Here is a 20,081-nt window from a genome sequence, read left to right as displayed (position 1 = left end):
TATCAGAATCAAATTTTGAATTTTATTTTTCTTCGAGGAAAACTTGGTGGTATATGTTTACACATAGTCACATATTATCAACGGTAACTGCATAATATGATATGTTCTTGTATTATGCAGTCTTTACAAAGAAAATTCTGACTAGGTTATGTTTACAGTAAAAAAGTTTCGTAGTGCTAAATTGATTAAGGCAACTGGAAAATTAAGAAATACACGCTTATATATATGTTTGTAATTGTAGCATATTTTAGGAATTTATAAAATAAGAAAGGAAGATATATTTATTTCATCATAATAATAGTCTATGTGTTGTCCAGTTGTCAGTATATGATTATTTATATCTGTCTTTTATATAAGTATTCTGTCATTTAATATATCTATTTTATAAAATTATATGCAACATAAAATATTGCATCTTAAAATTTTACTGTTTTTCATTGTTAGTATGTTAGAATTATAACAATAATATACAATTTATTTTGTCCTGAGATATATGAAAATATATCAGTTTCAGTGAGCATATATAACTTTTGAAAAATGAATGGGATTATTCCTGAAATGGAACAAATTATTAGTCAACTTGAGAGGGGTACTGTAGTAACTAAGTTTTTCCCAAGAAAACGACCAGAAAAGAAAACTCTTATGATACGAAGAGAAACTAGGCAGATTGTATGGTCAAGAAGTACAACATTCAGACCTTTTGATGGTTCAGGTAAAATTCTATTTCTTTATTACTTTAATATGTTTATATTTTAAAAGATTGATATTGTTGTTAAATATTAGATGAAGAAGTCGATCATGAATCTTTCTCTAACATAGATTTTGTGAAAGATGAAAATTTTCTAATGTTAGCATATGGAAATATTTACTTTTCACAAATTTACACCAGGGAAAAGATTTATGATTGGCTCCAAGATTTATTAACTATTATACCTATTACATACCGGATGATCAACTTAGCAACGTGATCAACTTAGTTTATTCTGGTGTTTAAGGTAATCTTTAAGCTCACCTTGATCCATGCTGTACTAGATAAAAAATTTCCAATCGGTTCACCAGTAGCGGAATAAACTAAGCTGATCACGTTATGTGGTTCATCTTGCATATGAAGTATATATTAATTTCAAATATTCATTTATAGTGGAAATAAGAGAAGTTAAGGAAATAAGAATAGGAAAGCAATCAAAAGATTTTGAAAAGTGGCCAGAAGATGCTAAAAGAATTGAGAATTTGAGATGCTTTGTTATATATTATGGATCAGAATTTAGATTAAAAACTCTTTCTATATCTGGTGAATATGATATGTAAATCTATATTATTTCATACGTTTTATCTATATATTTTTGATAGACACAAATATTGTTAATAATGAATTACTTAATCTTTTAAATTAACTTAATGTTGATCTGTATTTATTTTAGCTCTTAGTGAAAAAGAATGTGAATTATGGGTTAAAGGATTACGTCATTTAGTACAAGATACCATAACTGCACCATATCCTTTACAAGTAGAGAGATGGCTTAGAAAAGAATTTTATGCCATGGAAAGTTCCCGTGAAACGTAAATATCTTTAAGAGAATATTTCTTTGTTATATATATCATTCTAATAATTTTAACTAAACATCGTGTATTAAATAACAGAATCACTATGAAGGATATAAAAGCATTTTTACCTAGAGTTAATTGTAAAATTGCCACAAATAGACTTAGAGAGTTGTTTCAAGAAGTGGATGTAAGAAATCGGAATGAACTGGGCTTTGATGATTTTGTTATTCTATACCACAAACTAATGTTCGATCAGAATGTAAGTGTATGTTATTTTTATATATAAACATTTTAAATATCATTACTTATCTGTGTTGAAATCAATGAATGTTCTTGTAGAATCTTGCGGATTGGAACAAATTATCAAGTTACTCCCAAACTAAACAGACTGTTACTCTCCATGAATTTCAAAACTTCTTAATAACTGAACAACAAGATGACTTAGGCAACAATGAGTTAGAAATATCGCGTTTCATTAGGGAGTATTTACAAGATCCCCAAAGAGATATACAAGAACCGTATTTTACTTTTTCAGAATTTATTGATTTTTTGTTTTCCAAGCAAAATGACATATGGGATCAAAAATTTAATCAAGTTTCTCAAGATATGACTCTGCCTCTTGCATACTATTGGATAGCGTCTTCGCATAACACGTAAGTAATTTTTAAAGAAACGTAGACAAAGATATTCTAATGATCATAATTTTATGTTAATTCATAGGTATTTGATGGGAGATCAGATAAGCAGTGAAAGCAGCTGTCAAGCTTATGTACGTGCGCTAAGAGCAAGTTGTAGATGTATTGAACTTGATTGTTGGGATGGTCCAGACGGGATGCCATTTATATTTCATGGACATACTCTCACTACTAAAATTAAATTCTTGGATGTTATTAAAACTATTAAAGAACATGCTTTCGCTACATCCGAGTAAGCTGAAGAAGAAAGATTGTATTATCAATTATTTATACGACTACTGCTTTTAGTTTATATATACATATATATATTATTCATACAGGTATCCTGTAATTTTGTCTATCGAGGATAATTGTACTTTACCGCAACAACGTAAAATGGCGACGACTATGCAAGAGATATTTGGAGACATGCTTTTAGTTCAACCCGTTGACAAAAATGAAACTTTTCTACCTTCTCCATACGCATTGCGTAGGAAAATTTTACTAAAACACAAAAAACTTCCCGACGGTGTCGACGAATCATCATTTCTTGTCCGAAATGATGAAAGCAGACAAGAAATGGATCTCAGAAATACTGTGAAAAACGGGATTCTTTATTTGGAAGATCCTGTTGACAGAGAATGGAATCCTCATTTTTTTGTACTAACACAACAGAAGTTGTTTTACACAGACACGTTTTCTAAAACACAAGACACTGAACATGATGATGACGATGAAAGCAGTATTCGGAGATCGTCAGATGTACGTATACATATAAGCATGTAAAATATCTGAATCATTTGGGTCTCTTTTTTTTTTTCATCAAATATGGACTTTCAGACATAATCCAAAATTTTTGTATGACTGGTTATCTATACTTTTTTTTTTTTGGAGAGTGTCACTTTTATCTTCTGATTTGAACCTAAAATGCTCTGATCAGACCGAAAGTTTTTTTTAATAGAAAATATGGTATTTTTATTATAGATAATGATTTTAAGTAAAATAATTCTAAGTAAGAAGTTACCAAGTTTTGATATCAAAAATTTATATTTTAGAATTTTAAATTTCGTTTTCAAAATTACCTTCAAATCTTGCGAATGTTAAAATCCATTTTTCTCTTCCAAGAATGATTTATAAGAAACATATCTTCTTGTTACTACATCATATGTGATCTTTCTAATGTTATTATTTTTAACTTTCGGTTTGGATCGAAAATAATTATATGTATTAATAGGCTTGTTTGGACATTAACACTTTGACTGCCACACCGAAATTACATGTTTCGCTCAGGACGCCACGTGACCACCGTCAATGACTACCGTGAACACCGCCAATGACCACCGTGGCGTCACAGGAGATACCGTGGCCGGTCATATATGACCAACGTGGCAGTCAAAGTGCTAAGGCCTGTATTCTGAACTCTTGTTTATAAAAGTGTTTTCAACAGTGGCTTAGAGACCACCTGATTGACTGAGAAGCCACATTTAAGGCACTTTTATCGATAAAAAAGTTAAAAATAGGGCTTGAGAAATTGATATTTTTTAAGACTTTTATTCGCTGCAACCATCCTTGCGTGATAACGCCAGAAGCGAGAAAATGCATGTTAAGAATTCTTATATTACACGTTCAAATAAAAATATATACTAACAAAATGATATTTGTGATTGTTTCAGTATACTTATAAAGTTGGACAAACACTTTTTCTTTTATTCGAACAATCAATAAATAGTCACAAAATTAATTTGACATGAAATTTTCCTTTCCAGTCTCTTTTTTCATAATTTAGTAAATGTTAATTTTAATGATTTTTTATTAGTTTTTTTAAATTTTATGATTTTTTATTAGTTGTTCAAATAAAAAAAAAAGTATTCACCCAATTTTACAAATGTGCTGAATCGATTATAAATGCCATTTTGTAAATATATCTTTTTATTGGAACGTATAACGCAAGAATTCTTGGCATACGTTTTCTTGCTTCTAGCATCATCAGATAAAGATGTAGCGAGTAATTAGGAGCCCGTCGTACTAGTCGAATTTACTATTGTATTGCTTAGAACAATATGACTTATTATTTTATACATTTACAGGGATATAAAAACAAAATAACTCAACAAAATAACTGTCATAAACTTTTATTATTGAAAGTTCAAAGATAAAAAATATAAATAAAAAGTACTTCCACCAAAAAATTAAGAAAATATTTTTTTATGATTTGGCACAATTTGAGCAAAAATAAGTTGATTGTGATCATTGAACTATATCTTAACTGGAACGTGTGCGAGACAATGGCGACCAAACCTTAGACAAGGACAGCAAAGTTGGGTGTTGCTATTCTTGTGACTTTATTCACTCTATACAGAGTGTTCAAAAAAAGTCAGGACCCAAGACATATTCTGGAGGATAAAGTTTTTTAAAAAAATATTTCAAGCCAAAATTACAGGGTTTGAAAGGAGGCGTCTGACTTTAACCATGAGATAAAAATCAAATTTAGAGGTCATTTCAAGGTCAACTTGATTTCTTTAAATAGAAATCCCTATTTTTGACATCAAAAATAAAAAGAACGGAAAATTTTACGTTTAGATACGTAGTCGTGTTATTCAAAGTCAAAAAGATTCCTAGAAGTCATTTGGGTGTCAAATTAATTGTCGATCCTGGATTAACTCGGGAGGATGAAGTTTTTCAAAAAAATGTTTCAAACAAAAGTTGTGGAGAGTTTAGAAAGAGGCGTCTGACGGTGACATCAGTAGTTAACCGTGATGATTTCTTGGGAATCCTGAAAACAAGTGGCCATCACCTTTCCAAAACGGTCTTATTCGGCGCATTTTCATCAGTCGTTGTCCATCTTCGACTATTTGTCGACCCTGGTGTGTCCAAGTTTTATTCACAGTACGAATCGACGCAGAAAGTCCCTCGGTTAAACATCACCAAACACCGCGTTGAAATGTCCATTCGAGCGCGTTTCTGATCGATAGTCGCGAACAATCGCGGCACTCATCGCGCGAATAGCTTTTTTATATTCAATTTTTCCTGTAGGATACTTTGTGCACCATTCAGTCGAGATGCCTACAGCTTCAGCAATCTCGCACACGTGCACTTCTCAGCGGTCTTCTGTTACAATATCATGGATTTTTTCAATGATTTCTTCCGTGGTGACCTCAATTGATCAAAAACATACCTTCTGAGTATGGTTTCGTTTGAAACATTTTCAATATTTACTACGGAATCCACGATACGCCTTAGTATATAGTTTTTGCCTCCAGTGTAGAAGCACTCGATGAGAAACGCTTTTTCTTCAACGCATCTATCCTGACATTCGCAAACCGATCTATACAACGGTTCAAATGAAATTAACGGGTGTCAGGTAGCGGAGTCTGGCCAGTTAAATAGCTACTGAAATCGAGGAGGGGATATAACCATTTACTTTCGACACATTTCCATTGGTCACCCTGTACATAACGAATATCGTACTTAGCGACAAATACTTTCTGTAAATATAATAATTGGATTAGTCTTTATAAAACGTGGATTACTTATGTTTGAAAGATGTGTAAGTTACACGATATATGGCCGTTAAAATTTTGAAATAATATATAATCGTAACTTTATTCGAAAGGGTGCACCAAATGATGAATTGCATTTCGGGGAGAAATGGTTTCACGGAAAATTGGCGAGAGGAAGGGAGGAAGCTGAAGAATTGTTGCAACGTTATTCTTATCTCGGAGATGGTACTTTCCTCGTACGGCAATGCGTCACATTCGTGGGTGATTACTGTTTGTCATTTTGGCGCAAAGGAAAAGTGAATCATTGTCGTATCAAATTGAAACAAGAAATGGGACAAACGCAATATTATCTCATCGATACCAATTGTTTCGATAGTTTATACAGTTTAATTATTCATTATCGTAATCATCCGCTTAGAAGTCAAGTAAGTATAAAAATTTGTTGTATTAGGGTATGCAAGAGTTTTCATCGAGTTTTAAGACGATTTTCTTTCATTAATATTTTACAAATCATACTATATTTCTCGATCAAAGTACTTTCTAGCATTATCTATCATTTTTTGCCACTTTTCAGGCAAAACATGGATACCGCGATCAAAAAAAAAATCTTTACTCTTAGAACGAATGAGGAACAACGACAAATTTTCGCAACTTCCTCGACATTGCGATACCAAAAGATGCATGGAACAAAACGAGTGAAAGTCCCCCAGGGCAATATATGGGAGAGTATGTCGGTGTTGCAGGATTTCCTGCTCCATTTTCATTAAAAATCTCCCGTGACCCGATATGCCAGGCCCCAATGCAATGTGGGGCTTGACATTGTTGTTTTGGAGAATCATTTTGTTCTGTTTTGTCGCAAGATATAGTCGTTTCAATAGATATATATGATAAACTCAATATGCGAGTCTCGGCAGAATGGCAAGAGAGGCAAAGTATCGGAAAATTTTCGTTCCTTCCGTCTGCGCAGATCGAATGCGCAATTATTTACTGACAGCCGTCAAGGCTTGTAATAATAAGAAACACCTATTTTTCGCGTAATTTTCACTTATCGAAAAACTGTTTAGGTATTATCTGAAAAGAAAACACTTCACGCATTGCAAAAACGTTCATCTAATACTCGGGTCGATCTTATGGGTATAATTACGGTGCATGTTCCAATTTCTTCGACAATGTTTGCTAGCTGATGTACTTAGCTGATCGATAACAGTCGGCCGTTGTGCGTGCGCAACAGATAATCCCCGATATTTTGTCTCTATCTCTCAGTTCTGTCAGACCCACTTTCTTCAATGCAAAAATACTCGATACGTCGGGTCTACGGTCGTTTTTGGATCAATTGCTTATTCGACCGTCTCGATAGTATAGTTCTGCGGTGAAAGTCTGTCTTGATTGTAACAACTCGTAATACATCACTCAATGTATACACCATCAGATATATAGAAATACCTTCCACGAATATGGACCCATGAATATTTCGTCTTCGGCTACAACATAGAGGCTATTCGTCGGGATTTACACACGACGTTTTGCGGTCAAGATTGTCATAATAAGTCCATCTTTCCTCTCCTGTCACAGTTTGATTCAAAATTTAACTTATGCTTCGTGTCGATTAAGCGGCGAGAGGCAATTGGCGACTCGAACGACAATTAGTAATGGTGTTCTCGAATAATCCATGTGGAAGCTATTTCATTTTTTTCCGAATTTTCTATGTTTTTCTGATGAGTCTAATCACGGTGTTTGTATTAACATGCAGCCTTCTCGCAAGTCGTACACTCCATTATCTTACAGTAGCAACGCTTCTAAGTTATCCCAAACTTATCTTCTGCGGCCGTCAAGAACGCTTCTCGTATTTCAAGTCAAAATCATCACCTTTAAAGTCGGAACCATCCCCAATGTGAGCTTTCGATTATGATTTTCATTCATAAGTTTTGCAAATGATTCCGGTTGCTTCGGCAATCGTTTTTTTACATTAATTGAACAAGAAAAGCAAACAACGACCAATATGCGCCTTATCGACTTCTGTCTTCATAGGATCTAGAAATGTGGTTATGTTATTGAATATAACTTGTCATATTTTGTGCAAGTTGACTAACATTTACGTCAAAGCAAAAATGCATCGCATCATTCATTTAAATAACTCATAACGCTATCCATACATGAGCGATGGAAACTTTTACATACCCTTAATATATTATTATAGAAAAATCTATAGTTGTAATATTAGGAATATGTAATATTTGTAAGAAATATATTTCATGACATATAATCAATTTTCTTAACACATACACATATATATATATATATAGGAGTTTTTAATCACCTTACAAGAACCAGTGCCTCAACCAAATAAACATGAAGAAAAAGAATGGTGGCACTCTGAATGTACTCGAACTGCGGCAGAAGAGATGTTAAAACGGATACCAACAGATGGCGCGTTCCTAGTAAGACCTAGTGAAAGGGAAAATAATTGCTATGCAATTTCATTTAGGTAAGATATTTTCAAGTGTTTCGTACTTCTTTTTTCATTTATATATTGCTATATCGCTCATATATACTATTTAACATTATATAATATTATATATAGGGTGTTTCTTTTAACTGTAGCACCTAGAATATTCAATGATATGAAAAAAAAGTTAAAGGGGATGATTTTTCTCAAAAGAGTAAATCGACAAATTTTTTCGAGGTCATATTTTACGACATTTCAAAGTCATCAACATTTTTTTAACGAAACAGCATATTTTTGTTAACGTAATAATATAGTTTATAAGAAAAAGGTAAAGGTAGTTTATAAGGGAAACTTTATAGGAAAATAATCAAGTCTAATGTAATCATTTTAATCTTGATACATGTTGCCAAAATTATATCTATAAATTATATCTATAAATAATCTTCAAAAGTTCGTAGTCGTAGTCGTTGTTTGTTGCTTATTAAAAAGTTATTAATAAAAAAGTTGGTAGTTCAAACGGTGGTTGTTATCCTTACATCTTTAGTTTAAAATCCCCTAAGGATACTTCATTGTTTTCATATAAAAAAAAAACACTGTTGTTATGTTGTGTTATTAAAATACAAAATAACCTTTTTTAGTAAAAGATAAAAAAGTGTCAAGTGTATGCATTTTTTCTCTCCCTAATTGTCCAAATAAGATTAAGCATTGAAATGAAATATCGTTTTTTAAATTTGTATTTTCCATAATACAAGTTGATAATACAAGTTAAATAGTCAGTCGGAGCACAAAAATGATATAGAAACTTTTAATTCAATTTTTTCATAACGAATAGCCACCTTATGCACGTGTAGTAATATTATAATTTACACCTTGTATAATCTACTTTTTATACTGACATTAAATTGTGTTCTATTATTACAGAGCAGAAAAGAAAATAAAGCACTGTAAAATAAAACTTGAAGGAAGACTGTATACTACTGGAACTGTACAGTTTGAAAGCTTAGTCGAATTAGTGAATTATTATGAACGGCATACATTGTATAAAAAAATAAAATTAAGCCATCCTGTCAATCAGGATATTATCAGAAGGATGGGGTTGGTATGTACTGATTTGATAATAAAAACTTATTATCATGAATATGTAAACATATGTCCGAAAATATTAGAAGAATCGATTATAATTTGTCGTTCCTTTTTATTTAAGGATAATGATGATGGATCTGTTTATGGTATCCCAGGATATATGGATCCGACAAGTTTCACATCAAAGGTACGTAAAAACGTACTAATAACAATTGAAACTTTTCATAAGAAACAGTTTCGATCATTTTTATAATTAAAGGTTACGGTTAAGGCTATTTATGATTATAAAGCTAGAAGAGACGATGAATTGACATTAGTCAAGCATGCTATAATTACTAATGTCAATCCGCAAAGCGGAGGTTGGTGGAGAGGTGATTACGGTGGCAAAAAGCAACATTGGTTTCCCGCTAATTATGTAGAACAAATCGATCAACAAGAGAATCAGAGTGATGTAAGTCTTGAATTTTATAAATTAATATAAAAAAAAGAGGCTAATAAGAATCTGAGTGTAATGCATATACATTGATAATAGAATATAAAAATCTATTATATAATATATAGTTTTAAGAGTAATACATTGATTAATACACAGTTCTAAGTAATATACCGATTTTTTATGATGAGATGATGAATGGATTGATGAAAAATGGAAAAAAAAAACATATATATATAAAAAAATAAGTAGAAAATAACAAAAAATAACAAAATAAATTCTTTTGCATTTTGTAAAGAGACATTTTGATGCGCTTCTGCATAAACATTAGTAACGTCTTCAATTATCCGACGTATAGAAATATTAACCCAAATATTCTAAGGCCAATATTCTAAGGCCAAACAATTATCAATGTCTGATAGCTTTTTTAAGCCCTATAACTTTTGTTGCAAACATTTTTTTAAATCATTATTTTGTGAAAGAATTAGCCGTTCCGGAACTTTTGGCAGATCCTGTATATGATTGTAACGCGTGATCCTCCCGGTTTGGCCCAGAGTTGGAACCGGGGTTCGAGAATATTAGGCTGGAGGGGATGAGAGGGGGGGAGGGGGGAGGGTGAGAAACATAACTATAATGAAATAACCCAAGGTCAAAGATAGGTCATATTCTTATGTCCCCTTGGAGCTAAACAATTTTTCATTGAAACATTTCTCGAAAGCACCTTAGAAAACACTTAGTTCCTGAGAAAAAATCGATATATTACTTAAAACGAATCGCTCCATATATCATATCTAATTGAAGAAAATCTTACATCTTCTAGTCAGCAGATTCTATGATGCTTGGTAGCTTGCAGAAAGGTTCGTTAGATATAATGGGCGCTGTAGTAGAATTAACTGTTTGCCAAGAAAGGGCAGGTTTGGAATGGATGTTAAGGATACAAAATCCTAGTATGTGTTCGGTATTTGAAGTTGCAACACCTTCAAAAGACGCCGCGTTGGAATGGATGTCCAGTATCAAAGAGACTGCACAAAATGCAAGTGTTAGGGTAAATATTTATATACGAAATTATGGTATTATTTGGAATAGATGTGTGATATGCGTCAAGACTGCACAAAATGCAAGTGTTAGGGTAAATATTTATACACGAAATTATGATATTATTGGGAATAGATGTGTGATATGCGTTATAAACGTCCTTTGCAGGAGAATCAACACAAAGAAATGGAAAGGGCATGGAGAATAGCTAAGGAAATGTCCAATCTTATAGTATATTGTAGATCAGTTGCATTTAACATAGAGAGGATAAAAACTAGGGGATTTACATTTAATGAGATGAGCAGTTTTCCTGAGACAAAGGCTGAGAAATTGATGTGTCAACAAGAGAACAAATTTTTCATGAAATATCATCAGGTATATATATTAACAAACATATCTAAAATAAAAAAAAAATAATGTCAGAATATATGATTGATAAAATTATGTTCTCTACAGATTCAATTCAGTAGGGTTTACCCAAAAGGACAACGTATCGATTCGTCTAATTATAATCCTGTGCCAATGTGGAATTCTGGTTGTCAGATGGTAGCTTTGAATTATCAGACTGGAGATAAATCGATGCAAATAAATCAAGCTAAATTTAGAGAAAATGGCAATTGCGGTTATTTACTAAAACCAGAATTTATGTGCAGACATGACTTTAACCCGTACGACAAAAGCTTGTTGTACGGAATTGATTCACTCAAGATCAATTTGACAATTATCGGAGCTAGACATTTGATGAGGTCGGGAAGAGGCACTGCCAGTCCATCCGTCGAGGTCGAAATAGTGGGTGCGGATTTTGACTCGGGGGTGAAATTGACGACAAAAACTATACGTAAGTATTTACAAGGAGATGCCGCGACATCGATTTCCGAACGAATCATAGCTCGATCGACGACTTGTATGCAGAGCGTAAAACCCGTAAAGGGGTTTAAATGAATGGGTTTTTTGTTTACGAGAAATTGCGATGCAAAATTGGTTTCGTAAACAATTATTTCGTAAACAAAGACCGTTTCGTTCAAACCCTTTTAGGGGTTTCACGTTCTACATGCAAGCTATCGAATGAGCGATGACCCGTTTGGAAATCGATCTCGCAGTTCGCGGTATCTCCTTATTAGTTTGAAAAATTTCAGTTTAATCAAGCATTATATTGTCAAACATTTATAATTTTTACAGCGGATAATGGATTTAATCCGATGTGGGGTGAAACGTGCGAATTTGAAGTATTTAATCCATATTTCGCTCTTATAAGATTTTTAGTGCAGGATGAAGATATGTTTGGCGATAGTAACTTTATAGGACAAGCTACTTATCCGGTAAGTACTCGATTGCCGTTCGTGTCGGAAAAAACAGGTAACCTCCAAAGAAATGAACGTCTTACTTATTAAGGAAGTTCTACAAGAATCGAATAGTAATCTGAAGGAGCAATGTTTGATAAAAATATTGGGTGCGGTAAAACGTCTCAGTTGTCAAGTTGCCATATTTTTTCTCGTGGTTAAAGAAGCATAAGGTCTGATGGAGTAAAACACTTTTACGGAAGTAAAACATTATTAAACAATGAAAATATTAGTTTTGCCCCGTTTTTCTCTCGATCTCAAGTAAACACAAACGCTTTTACATACTTTCTCCATACACCGACAAGTGACGCTTAAAGATGTCAGTTATCCGAATAGCACTTACGTCACGTAGATTGAAATTTCTTTCTAACACTAAAGTAATTTGTTGGAAAATACGACATTACTTCCTTTCCAATCCGATAAATTGAGAAATAAATTTACATAATAATATAAAATTGAATACTTTTAATAATACAATTTTTATTTTTAAATCTCACCTTGTTTTAGGTACGATGTTTAAGGACAGGATATAGGAGTGTCCCTTTGAAAAATATGTACAGTGAAGATCTTGAGCTGGCTTCTTTATTAGTACATATTAAAATTATGCATTCGTCAGGGTAATAAAGTATTATACTCAATGTTATTTAAACTTGTTATATTGATATGTACATCATTTTTATTTAAATGTACAACTTCTTTATATAGTATTTCATCTTAGGAATATTTTTTTTTTAATACAGGCATATAATGGATACATAAATCAACGAAAAATTAAATCTGCGCCTCAAAAAATATATATATATATATATATATATATATATTCAATATGTGAGTTAATAAAGCGCTTCCAAAAACAAAGTAGTAAGTATTTTTTTTATATATAAATGCACATAAAATCATTTCAACCTCTCCTCCCCATTTTTTACATACACGTGTGTTGCGCACGCACGCGCGTTCGTGTATATATTCGTACGTGCACGTTCGTTGCGTATGCATGTGTGCGTAGAAGAATAATAATTAACTTACACATATGAAATGATCGTAATAGAATGAAATGATGTATTGTATGTTATGCAAAATTATTCGAATTGCAAAATAGTGTGATAATAAAATAAACTCCATTAAAGTAAGACCACACATACACATTATAACACTATAACACTATACACACGTGAAATTATTTGATGCATATAAACATACTCTGTCCGTAATTTATGAAAAGTAAAGTAGTGTTATTAAAGTGGCATAATTTACGAAAAGTAAATTAGTGTTAGAAAACTTTTTTTTACTTTTACTTAAATCTATAAAATAAACTATCTTATGTAGTTCTCATGCATTCGTTACTATATTTTTATAGCTGTTATTATTTTTATTTTTACTTTCGCAGTCATTAATATTATAAAAGTTATACCACAAATTATGTATATATATATGTATATATATATATAGTATATATTACAATTTATTTATTCATGCGCGATAGGACAGGTTTTTTTATCGATTGCGTAATTTGGTCTACCGCAATGACTACGTTATCTTATGATTTTCATAACGATAATTCATGCCAGTTCTCGTCTTACGAATTACGCGTGGATTTGCAGCTACCTATTTTCCTGTCTTAGCTGCAGATACAGAATCTTCGGAAGTTTCGTAAGGATAATGCCAAATCATGATTGCTCCGTCGGCACTGGTTGTTACTATATGTTTACCGTCCGAACTGAATTTACAAGTGGTGATTATCGCACCGTGGGAGATATTGATGTGAGTGATGTCCGCGCTGTCATACTTCCAGATTTTAACGGTGCAGTCGTTGGATCCGGTGACGAAATACCGGCCGTCAGGACTGATGTCTACGCAATTCACTGTTCCGATATTGGAGTCCTCAATTTCCCGGATTAATGAACAATCCAAAGTCTCCCAGTAAGCGATCTTTCGATCCATGCCGCATGTTAAAATCTGGAGCCCATTCGGTGTGAATTGCGACATCGTGAATAATGTGTTCCCCAGCAGGATGTGTTTCCTCACATATAGTCTAATTGCAAAATAATTATTTCCACTTCTTGCAAGAGCATACGCAATATTAGAAAACTTCTTTAAATATCAAAAATGTATATTAAGAAGCCAATAGTGATTATTTGATTGAATAAAATTATTTAAAAAATACGTAATTTACGTCTTTGTTTGACAATATGTACGAAATATATACGATAAGGTCGTTCTATGTCGATCCGATAATACTTTACAAAAAATACTTACACTATGTCCCAGATAATACAAGTGCCATCTGTACTTGAACTAATCAGATCTCGGTTATTGGGTGAAATGTGCAAAGATGTTATCGGACCTCGATGTTCCTTCAATGTATTAATTAATCGTTGCACCTTAGCTTTTACATCCCATATGCGCACCTGGAAGTCGAGTATCATATTATATGGTGAAAAACATGTAAACGAAAGCGTGTCAGCTTTCTAAAGATGAAAAGAAATTAATCCAATCTTATTATATGCTTTATTATACAAGAAGTTCATATGAATTTCAACAGATACCTCTATGAGCATTGCATAAGCTATTAAAGCAATTAGTAGGACAACTATGCCGATTCTAACTCAAGTTGTGAATTGTGAAGAAAGAAGATAAAATGATTCATTCTCGCAATGTGATGTTTTTCTATTAAAGAATAAAACGTCGTGCAGGCAACATTTGTAAAAGTATGAGGATGCTATTGCTTCATCAACCGTGTTCACGTGGTGTTTACATCTTTTTTTATAGTAAGTACCCAATATATTGATGAAAGGGTAAACATTTATCCATTGTCATAACAAAAGTTGAAAATTCGTTATCTTACGAAATGATTTATCTTATTGCATGGAAAATATCTGACATGAAATATCAAGGTTCGCAACATTAATCATGATCATCGGTATCAATGTCAAGCAACTTTATAGAAAAGGCATAATGAATCACCTGACCGTCGCAGCCACCGCTAATAAGTCTTGCACCGTCGTTTGTGACCACGATGGTCGAAACGGCTTTGGTATGTGCATTGCGAATGATGAAGTGAAGTTTTCCGTTGTGCGACGCGAATGCTCTTATCGTACCGTCATTCCAAACTAAATGTGAAAAGTAATGTATTTTTTATGACAGTTTAATCCTGGAACACTATACTTCCTGCGAGTTCCGATTTCACCACACTGGGCGTTCGGCACTTTCAACTATTAATAACTCCTCGAAAAAAATTGATATTTATCAAACATATTTATATTTAATTGAAACGTTAAAATGTCGGGAACGCGCCTGTATCATAATAATAATTAAGATTAACATTTAAAAAGAAAATTAATTTTGGAAAAAGCCTGGATAGAAATTTTTAATCACGAGAAGCATTATTTGCTTAAAAAAATTACAGTTTTTGTTTATAAATCCGGAAAAAAAAGATTATATGTGGCGTGAAATTCGCCCATATATGATTATATATAATTATACAGGATGTATAAAAAAAATCAGAACCCCAGAATCCTCCCTGAGAAAGTAACGAACAAAAAAGAAAGTTTAAATACCAAATTTGCAGAGTTTAAAGAGGAGTATCTGATGATGACCTTGAGCCCAGCGTAGAGGTCAAATTTAGAAGTCATTTCAAGGTGAATTTGAAATGTTTTAATAGGAGCCCTTATTTTTGACTCCGGAAATGAAAAGAGCAGGAAATTCTATGTTTAGATATGCTATCATGTGTCATGAGGTCAAATTGACTCGTTGAGGTCACTTCGTCGAAGTCAAATCAATTTTTCAAAAATAATTCTTTAGGAAAACAGTTTAGAGAAAAATGTTAATATGAAATTAGCAGAGTTTTAAAATCCGATGATGACTTTGGCCCCAGCGTAGAAGTCAAATTTAGAGGTCATTTCAAGGTCAGCTTTAAACTTTTAAATGAGAATCCTGATTTTTAACTCCAGAGATGTATTAACGACGTTATAAAAACGCCATTATCACGTCATTATTATGTCATATTTGCCGGGATACACTTCATTTGAAATCATTACGACACGCAACATCTATATATGTAACGAATATTATGCCAGAAAGTCATATACCCGAGAATAATATTTGATCATTGGGTGCAAATTGTAGACCGGAACAAACGAAATTCAACACGGTGATACGAAGTATTTCGTCTTGCGTTTTCAATCTCCACAGTCTGAGATCGTTTTTACTGCCTGTTGCAAATATATCTGAACGATTACTACAACACACAAATAGGGGCAAATAATTAATTAATCATATTTTTTAATAGAGATATAATTAAAAAAACTTACTGCGGAAACGCAATGCTGTATATACAAGCGGTGTGAGATGTGATGAGCAAACGCGTGTGAAAATTTGACAATTGAATTTGGTAAATCTCGCACCAAACTGTGCCGACCAATACAAATTGATTTGAGTGCAGGATCATAGATGTCACAGCGCTACATACGTTTCCTGCTTGATGCTGAAAAAAAATCAGGATTAATGTTATCCATAATAACTTGTGTATATCTTCTGTTTTTCACTTTTACCGCTCGTAAAATATTCTTCTTCACTTTCTTACTTTAATATACTTAACATTAACTCGTAACTCACGGTAAATATTTGTGGCGTATTAGGAAGCTTCGACATAGACGGCTTCACGCGTGCTTGGTTGTTCCTGCTTATTATCTCGATTAGTTCAACGGTACCGTCGCCAGCACCAACGACCAATCTCTCGTCTTTCAGAAGCAGCAAAGCTTTTACCCCTCCCGCGTAAAGATCGCCCTCACCTGCTTTCATTTTCTTCGGATCGCGCGTTATTTTCGAATAACAGCCGATCATTACCGGCGAACACGCTAGTTTTTCGCATTGGAGATCGTAACGTAGGTTTGTTCTGCGGAAAAGATGAAAGGAAACTATCAAAAAGAGATGAGAGACAGATACAAGATGATGACGAAATTATTAAAAGACAGCTGGATAAACGAATAAATATTGGGAGAAAATTTTCTCCGATCATTCAGCTTCTACTTTACAACCTTGCTTTAACAATATCACCGGAAGAAGTGCCGCAATAGATTATCTCATCTTTCTCGTCCACGACGATGCAGTTGTTGAGGCGTTTCAGTTTCCCCATTTCTACGTCAGTTCCATGCATTTGCCGTCTTTCCGCGTTGACATGCCAGATTTTTAAAGTCTTGTCGCCCGCAGTAATGAAACATGCGCCGTGAACATTCATTCTCGCAATGTTGTATGCACTACCGCTCGTTTCATTGCTGGCTGATGAGCCTGAAAAAATTGTTTTATCAAATATGCGTCCGCAAATAGAAGAGTTTATTTCTTCTCTCGAAACAATCTCGATTTACAAAATAAATTATTCGTACGAAACCTCCAGTAAACATTCATGCAACATTTATAGCTCTGGCTGCGCATTTATCATCACGGTGGACGTCAGATAGACAGATTTAATCTTGCCGTTCGGATCTATTTGACCCGAAATTATTTTTATTTCTTCATTAGATTTCTATGTGATTTCGTGTAATTTGAGTGAAAGTTCTCTATAAGCGCGTAATACTCCTAGAATATCATATGAATATTATTCAATATTAAAATAATATTCCTATAATATTCTAAGAATATTATGTGATATTTTTTAAATATTATAGGAATGTTCTATTGATGTTGTGTCCACTTCACAGAATATTCTTGGCATGTTATAAAAATGTTCTTAGAATATTAAAAAAAAAAATAATAATATAGAAAAAAATATAATTTTTTAGTATAAAACGTATTTTTACACAAAATGATGTCGACTTTATTTATATAATAAAATAATTATTATTAAGATAAGAAGAGATACCACATATCGGAGAATTGGCCCGGACATCCCATATAATCACTGCGCCATCGTCCCTTCCGATGCTCACAAGAAAGTCACTATTGCACGTGAAACACAGATCCTCGATGCTACCTTTATGTATCTCATAACTTTTTCTTATCTCACGCTTTTTGTAATCCCATACAATCACTACGGTCTGCAACGTGAGATGCAAATCGATCAATGTAATTAAATCTTTTTTATGACCTTAAATTTTTTCAGGATAATTGAAATATTATAGTAAGCACTAACTATCAAGTAACATAACATGAATGTTATAATTTCTCGTTTAACGATGTAACTGCTACATAACGCACGCGTTATATTAAATTTAGATTGTTGAGTGGGAAATTATAACATTGACATTACGTTACCATCAGTTGGTGTTTACTAGCTTAATTTATTTTCATAAATAGAATTTTCAATGTAAATGAAAACTAATAAATTTCTCGTAATTATGATTTATCGTAATTAATTTTTAATCACGACGTTGTTACCTTGAGACCAAGATGATTGTTTTGACCAGATGCAACATATTCACCGCATGGAGAAACGCATAACGCCGATACATTGTTTGTGTGTCCACTGAAGAAGTTTTGTTCACCGGTTTCGATTTTTTTTATAACTACTTTGTAACCCATTGGATAAAGGATGTGCTGTCCGTCTGGGTGCAAACGCAGCCCGTTTTTTGTTATACCTACGTTAATATGTACAATTATGTTTGTTAAATATAAAAAGAAAATACAGTAAGGTTTTTTTGATATGCAAAAGCATCCTGAATAATTTCAAAAGTTTGAATATCACTCTAAATATTCAAATTGTTTCATTAATTTAAATTTCAACTAATCCCATCGATTGATTCTCATTCTTTCATTCAATTTTGCCCAATTTTAAAGGAGTATTCTAGAACTATTTTTAGATTCTAGAACTAGATTCTACTTAGAACTTAAAAAAAATCGATCAATATTTTTTGTTGTAGGTGTTTTAAATTGGTGCATCCATTCTATAAGCGTATAATATTATTTGATACTAATATTTCTGGAATATTAATAGATGGTTATATGTCCACTCCTAATAATATTTAAAAAGTAATATTTAATGTTATCGTAATATTACATATTTTTTAAATATTCACTTCTATGTATATACATAATATATATAATTGTAGTTTTTATTTCAAATATATTGCAATATGTTGTTTTATTATACAATTGTTTTATTATACAAATAAAGTCGGAAGAATTTTGTGTAAAAATGTTTTATATTAAAAAAATTATTTATATATGTTTTATACTGTAAAAAAACTGTTTACATATATATGTTTTTTATTTATATATATTCCTCTATATTATTATTATTATTATTATTATTTAATATTATAAGAATATTATTTTGATACTAAATAATATTCATATAATATTCTAGGAATATTACGCGTTTGTCGGGGTTATTCAAATAATAACACATTAAATTTGAAATGCTGTTTTTTTATACGAACCGTCAAACTTGATTATCCCAATTGCTTCGAGATTTCGGGGCTCCATCGCTGATAAATTCTATTCAGTAACTTTGTAGCAAAAGAGATGATTCCCAATATTTGTCATAAGATTCGTACGTAATCATGGAAACGTTATTGCCGTTACCATGGTGATCAATGGATATCGGTTGTGTTTCAAAATTTACTGTCAGTGCTGAAAATCTATAGTTCACGTTACGTATATTACAGATTTTCAGCGCAGTGAATATTGGAACGCAGCTATCATATGGTATCCAACTCTTGAAGTCCATTAGATTAAAAATAGTACGATGAATTTTGTCTTGAGAATTGAAAATATTATCATTCACCCAAGTAGTGCAGAAGCTTTGCAGCAACATTACTGCAAAGTTGCAACATTGCGTAAATATTGCAGAGACACTGCAAAGATATTTTTTGCAATATTACTTCAGCATATTACTTGACCTCGAAACGGTTGGTCAGCCCAGAATATAACCGGCGATTATCGAAAGCCTTCGTGCCGGAAAGACGCCAGAAGCGAAATAATGTCTTTCGGATACTCCAGGTTGACGGTGTATAACGCTGCCCGGAGATACGCGGCCTCGGAGGGGTCTAAGGAAGGCTCCTCGGTGACGAGTGACGGTGACGAAGATCC

At 32.7% G+C, this 20,081-nt stretch overlaps 2 protein-coding genes across 4 annotated transcripts; one reads left to right on the top strand and one right to left on the bottom strand.

Annotated features, from left to right (window-relative positions):
• On the top strand, positions 1-13,765 carry LOC106743174 (1-phosphatidylinositol 4,5-bisphosphate phosphodiesterase gamma-1). 3 transcript variants are annotated; one of them, XM_014616754.1, is made up of 20 exons: positions 1-83; positions 509-712; positions 1,142-1,291; positions 1,422-1,560; positions 1,642-1,804; positions 1,885-2,198; positions 2,266-2,472; positions 2,561-2,981; positions 5,833-6,144; positions 8,023-8,204; positions 9,087-9,264; positions 9,370-9,435; positions 9,508-9,699; positions 10,502-10,714; positions 10,885-11,091; positions 11,173-11,554; positions 11,896-12,035; positions 12,564-12,673; positions 12,797-12,917; positions 13,679-13,765. In XM_014616754.1, the coding sequence occupies exons 2-19, from the start codon at positions 538-540 to the stop codon at positions 12,813-12,815; spliced, it is 3,570 nt and encodes a 1,189-aa protein (XP_014472240.1). In that variant the 5' UTR covers positions 1-83; positions 509-537; the 3' UTR covers positions 12,816-12,917; positions 13,679-13,765. The 3 variants fall into 3 exon arrangements, with proteins under 3 accessions (XP_014472240.1, XP_014472238.1, XP_014472239.1); XM_014616752.1 differs by having other exon boundaries at positions 10,502-10,726; XM_014616753.1 differs by having other exon boundaries at positions 10,502-10,726; positions 13,658-13,743.
• Positions 13,477-19,475, bottom strand: LOC106743175 (cilia- and flagella-associated protein 52). Its single transcript, XM_014616755.1, has 10 exons — positions 19,430-19,475; positions 18,429-18,628; positions 17,914-18,088; positions 17,093-17,342; positions 16,671-16,950; positions 16,367-16,539; positions 16,145-16,293; positions 15,021-15,166; positions 14,313-14,464; positions 13,477-14,088 (listed from the first exon to the last, which is right to left on the bottom strand). Exons 1-10 carry the CDS (start codon positions 19,473-19,475, stop codon positions 13,662-13,664), a joined length of 1,998 nt encoding a protein of 665 aa, XP_014472241.1. The 3' UTR covers positions 13,477-13,661.
• Positions 19,476-20,081: the final 606 nt, after the last annotated feature.

Source organism: Dinoponera quadriceps, unplaced genomic scaffold (assembly GCF_001313825.1).
Source record: "Dinoponera quadriceps isolate SergipeBrazil2010 unplaced genomic scaffold, ASM131382v1 scaffold1097, whole genome shotgun sequence".
In the NCBI taxonomy this organism is placed as follows: domain Eukaryota; kingdom Metazoa; phylum Arthropoda; class Insecta; order Hymenoptera; family Formicidae; genus Dinoponera; species Dinoponera quadriceps.
This window is presented reverse-complemented; position numbering and strand designations above follow the sequence as displayed.

What these genes read in the sequence shown, in the direction of transcription:
- LOC106743174 (XM_014616752.1), top strand. Translation starts at nt 538, where the DNA reads ATGAATGGGATTATTCCTGAAATGGAACAAATTATTAGTCAACTTGAG. An exon ending in ATAGCGTCTTCGCATAACAC is followed by an intron (nt 2,199 to 2,265) that starts GTAAGTAATTTT and finishes GTTAATTCATAG; the next exon opens with GTATTTGATGGGAGATCAGA. An exon ending in ATCATCCGCTTAGAAGTCAA is followed by an intron (nt 6,145 to 8,022) that starts GTAAGTATAAAA and finishes ATATATATATAG; the next exon opens with GAGTTTTTAATCACCTTACA.
- LOC106743175 (XM_014616755.1), bottom strand. Translation starts at nt 19,475, where the DNA reads ATGGAGCCCCGAAATCTCGAAGCAATTGGGATAATCAAGTTTGACG. An exon ending in TACAGCATTGCGTTTCCGCA is followed by an intron (nt 16,294 to 16,366) that starts GTAAGTTTTTTT and finishes TGTGTGTTGTAG; the next exon opens with TAATCGTTCAGATATATTTG. An exon ending in GCGGTGGCTGCGACGGTCAG is followed by an intron (nt 14,465 to 15,020) that starts GTGATTCATTAT and finishes CTCGACTTCCAG; the next exon opens with GTGCGCATATGGGATGTAAA.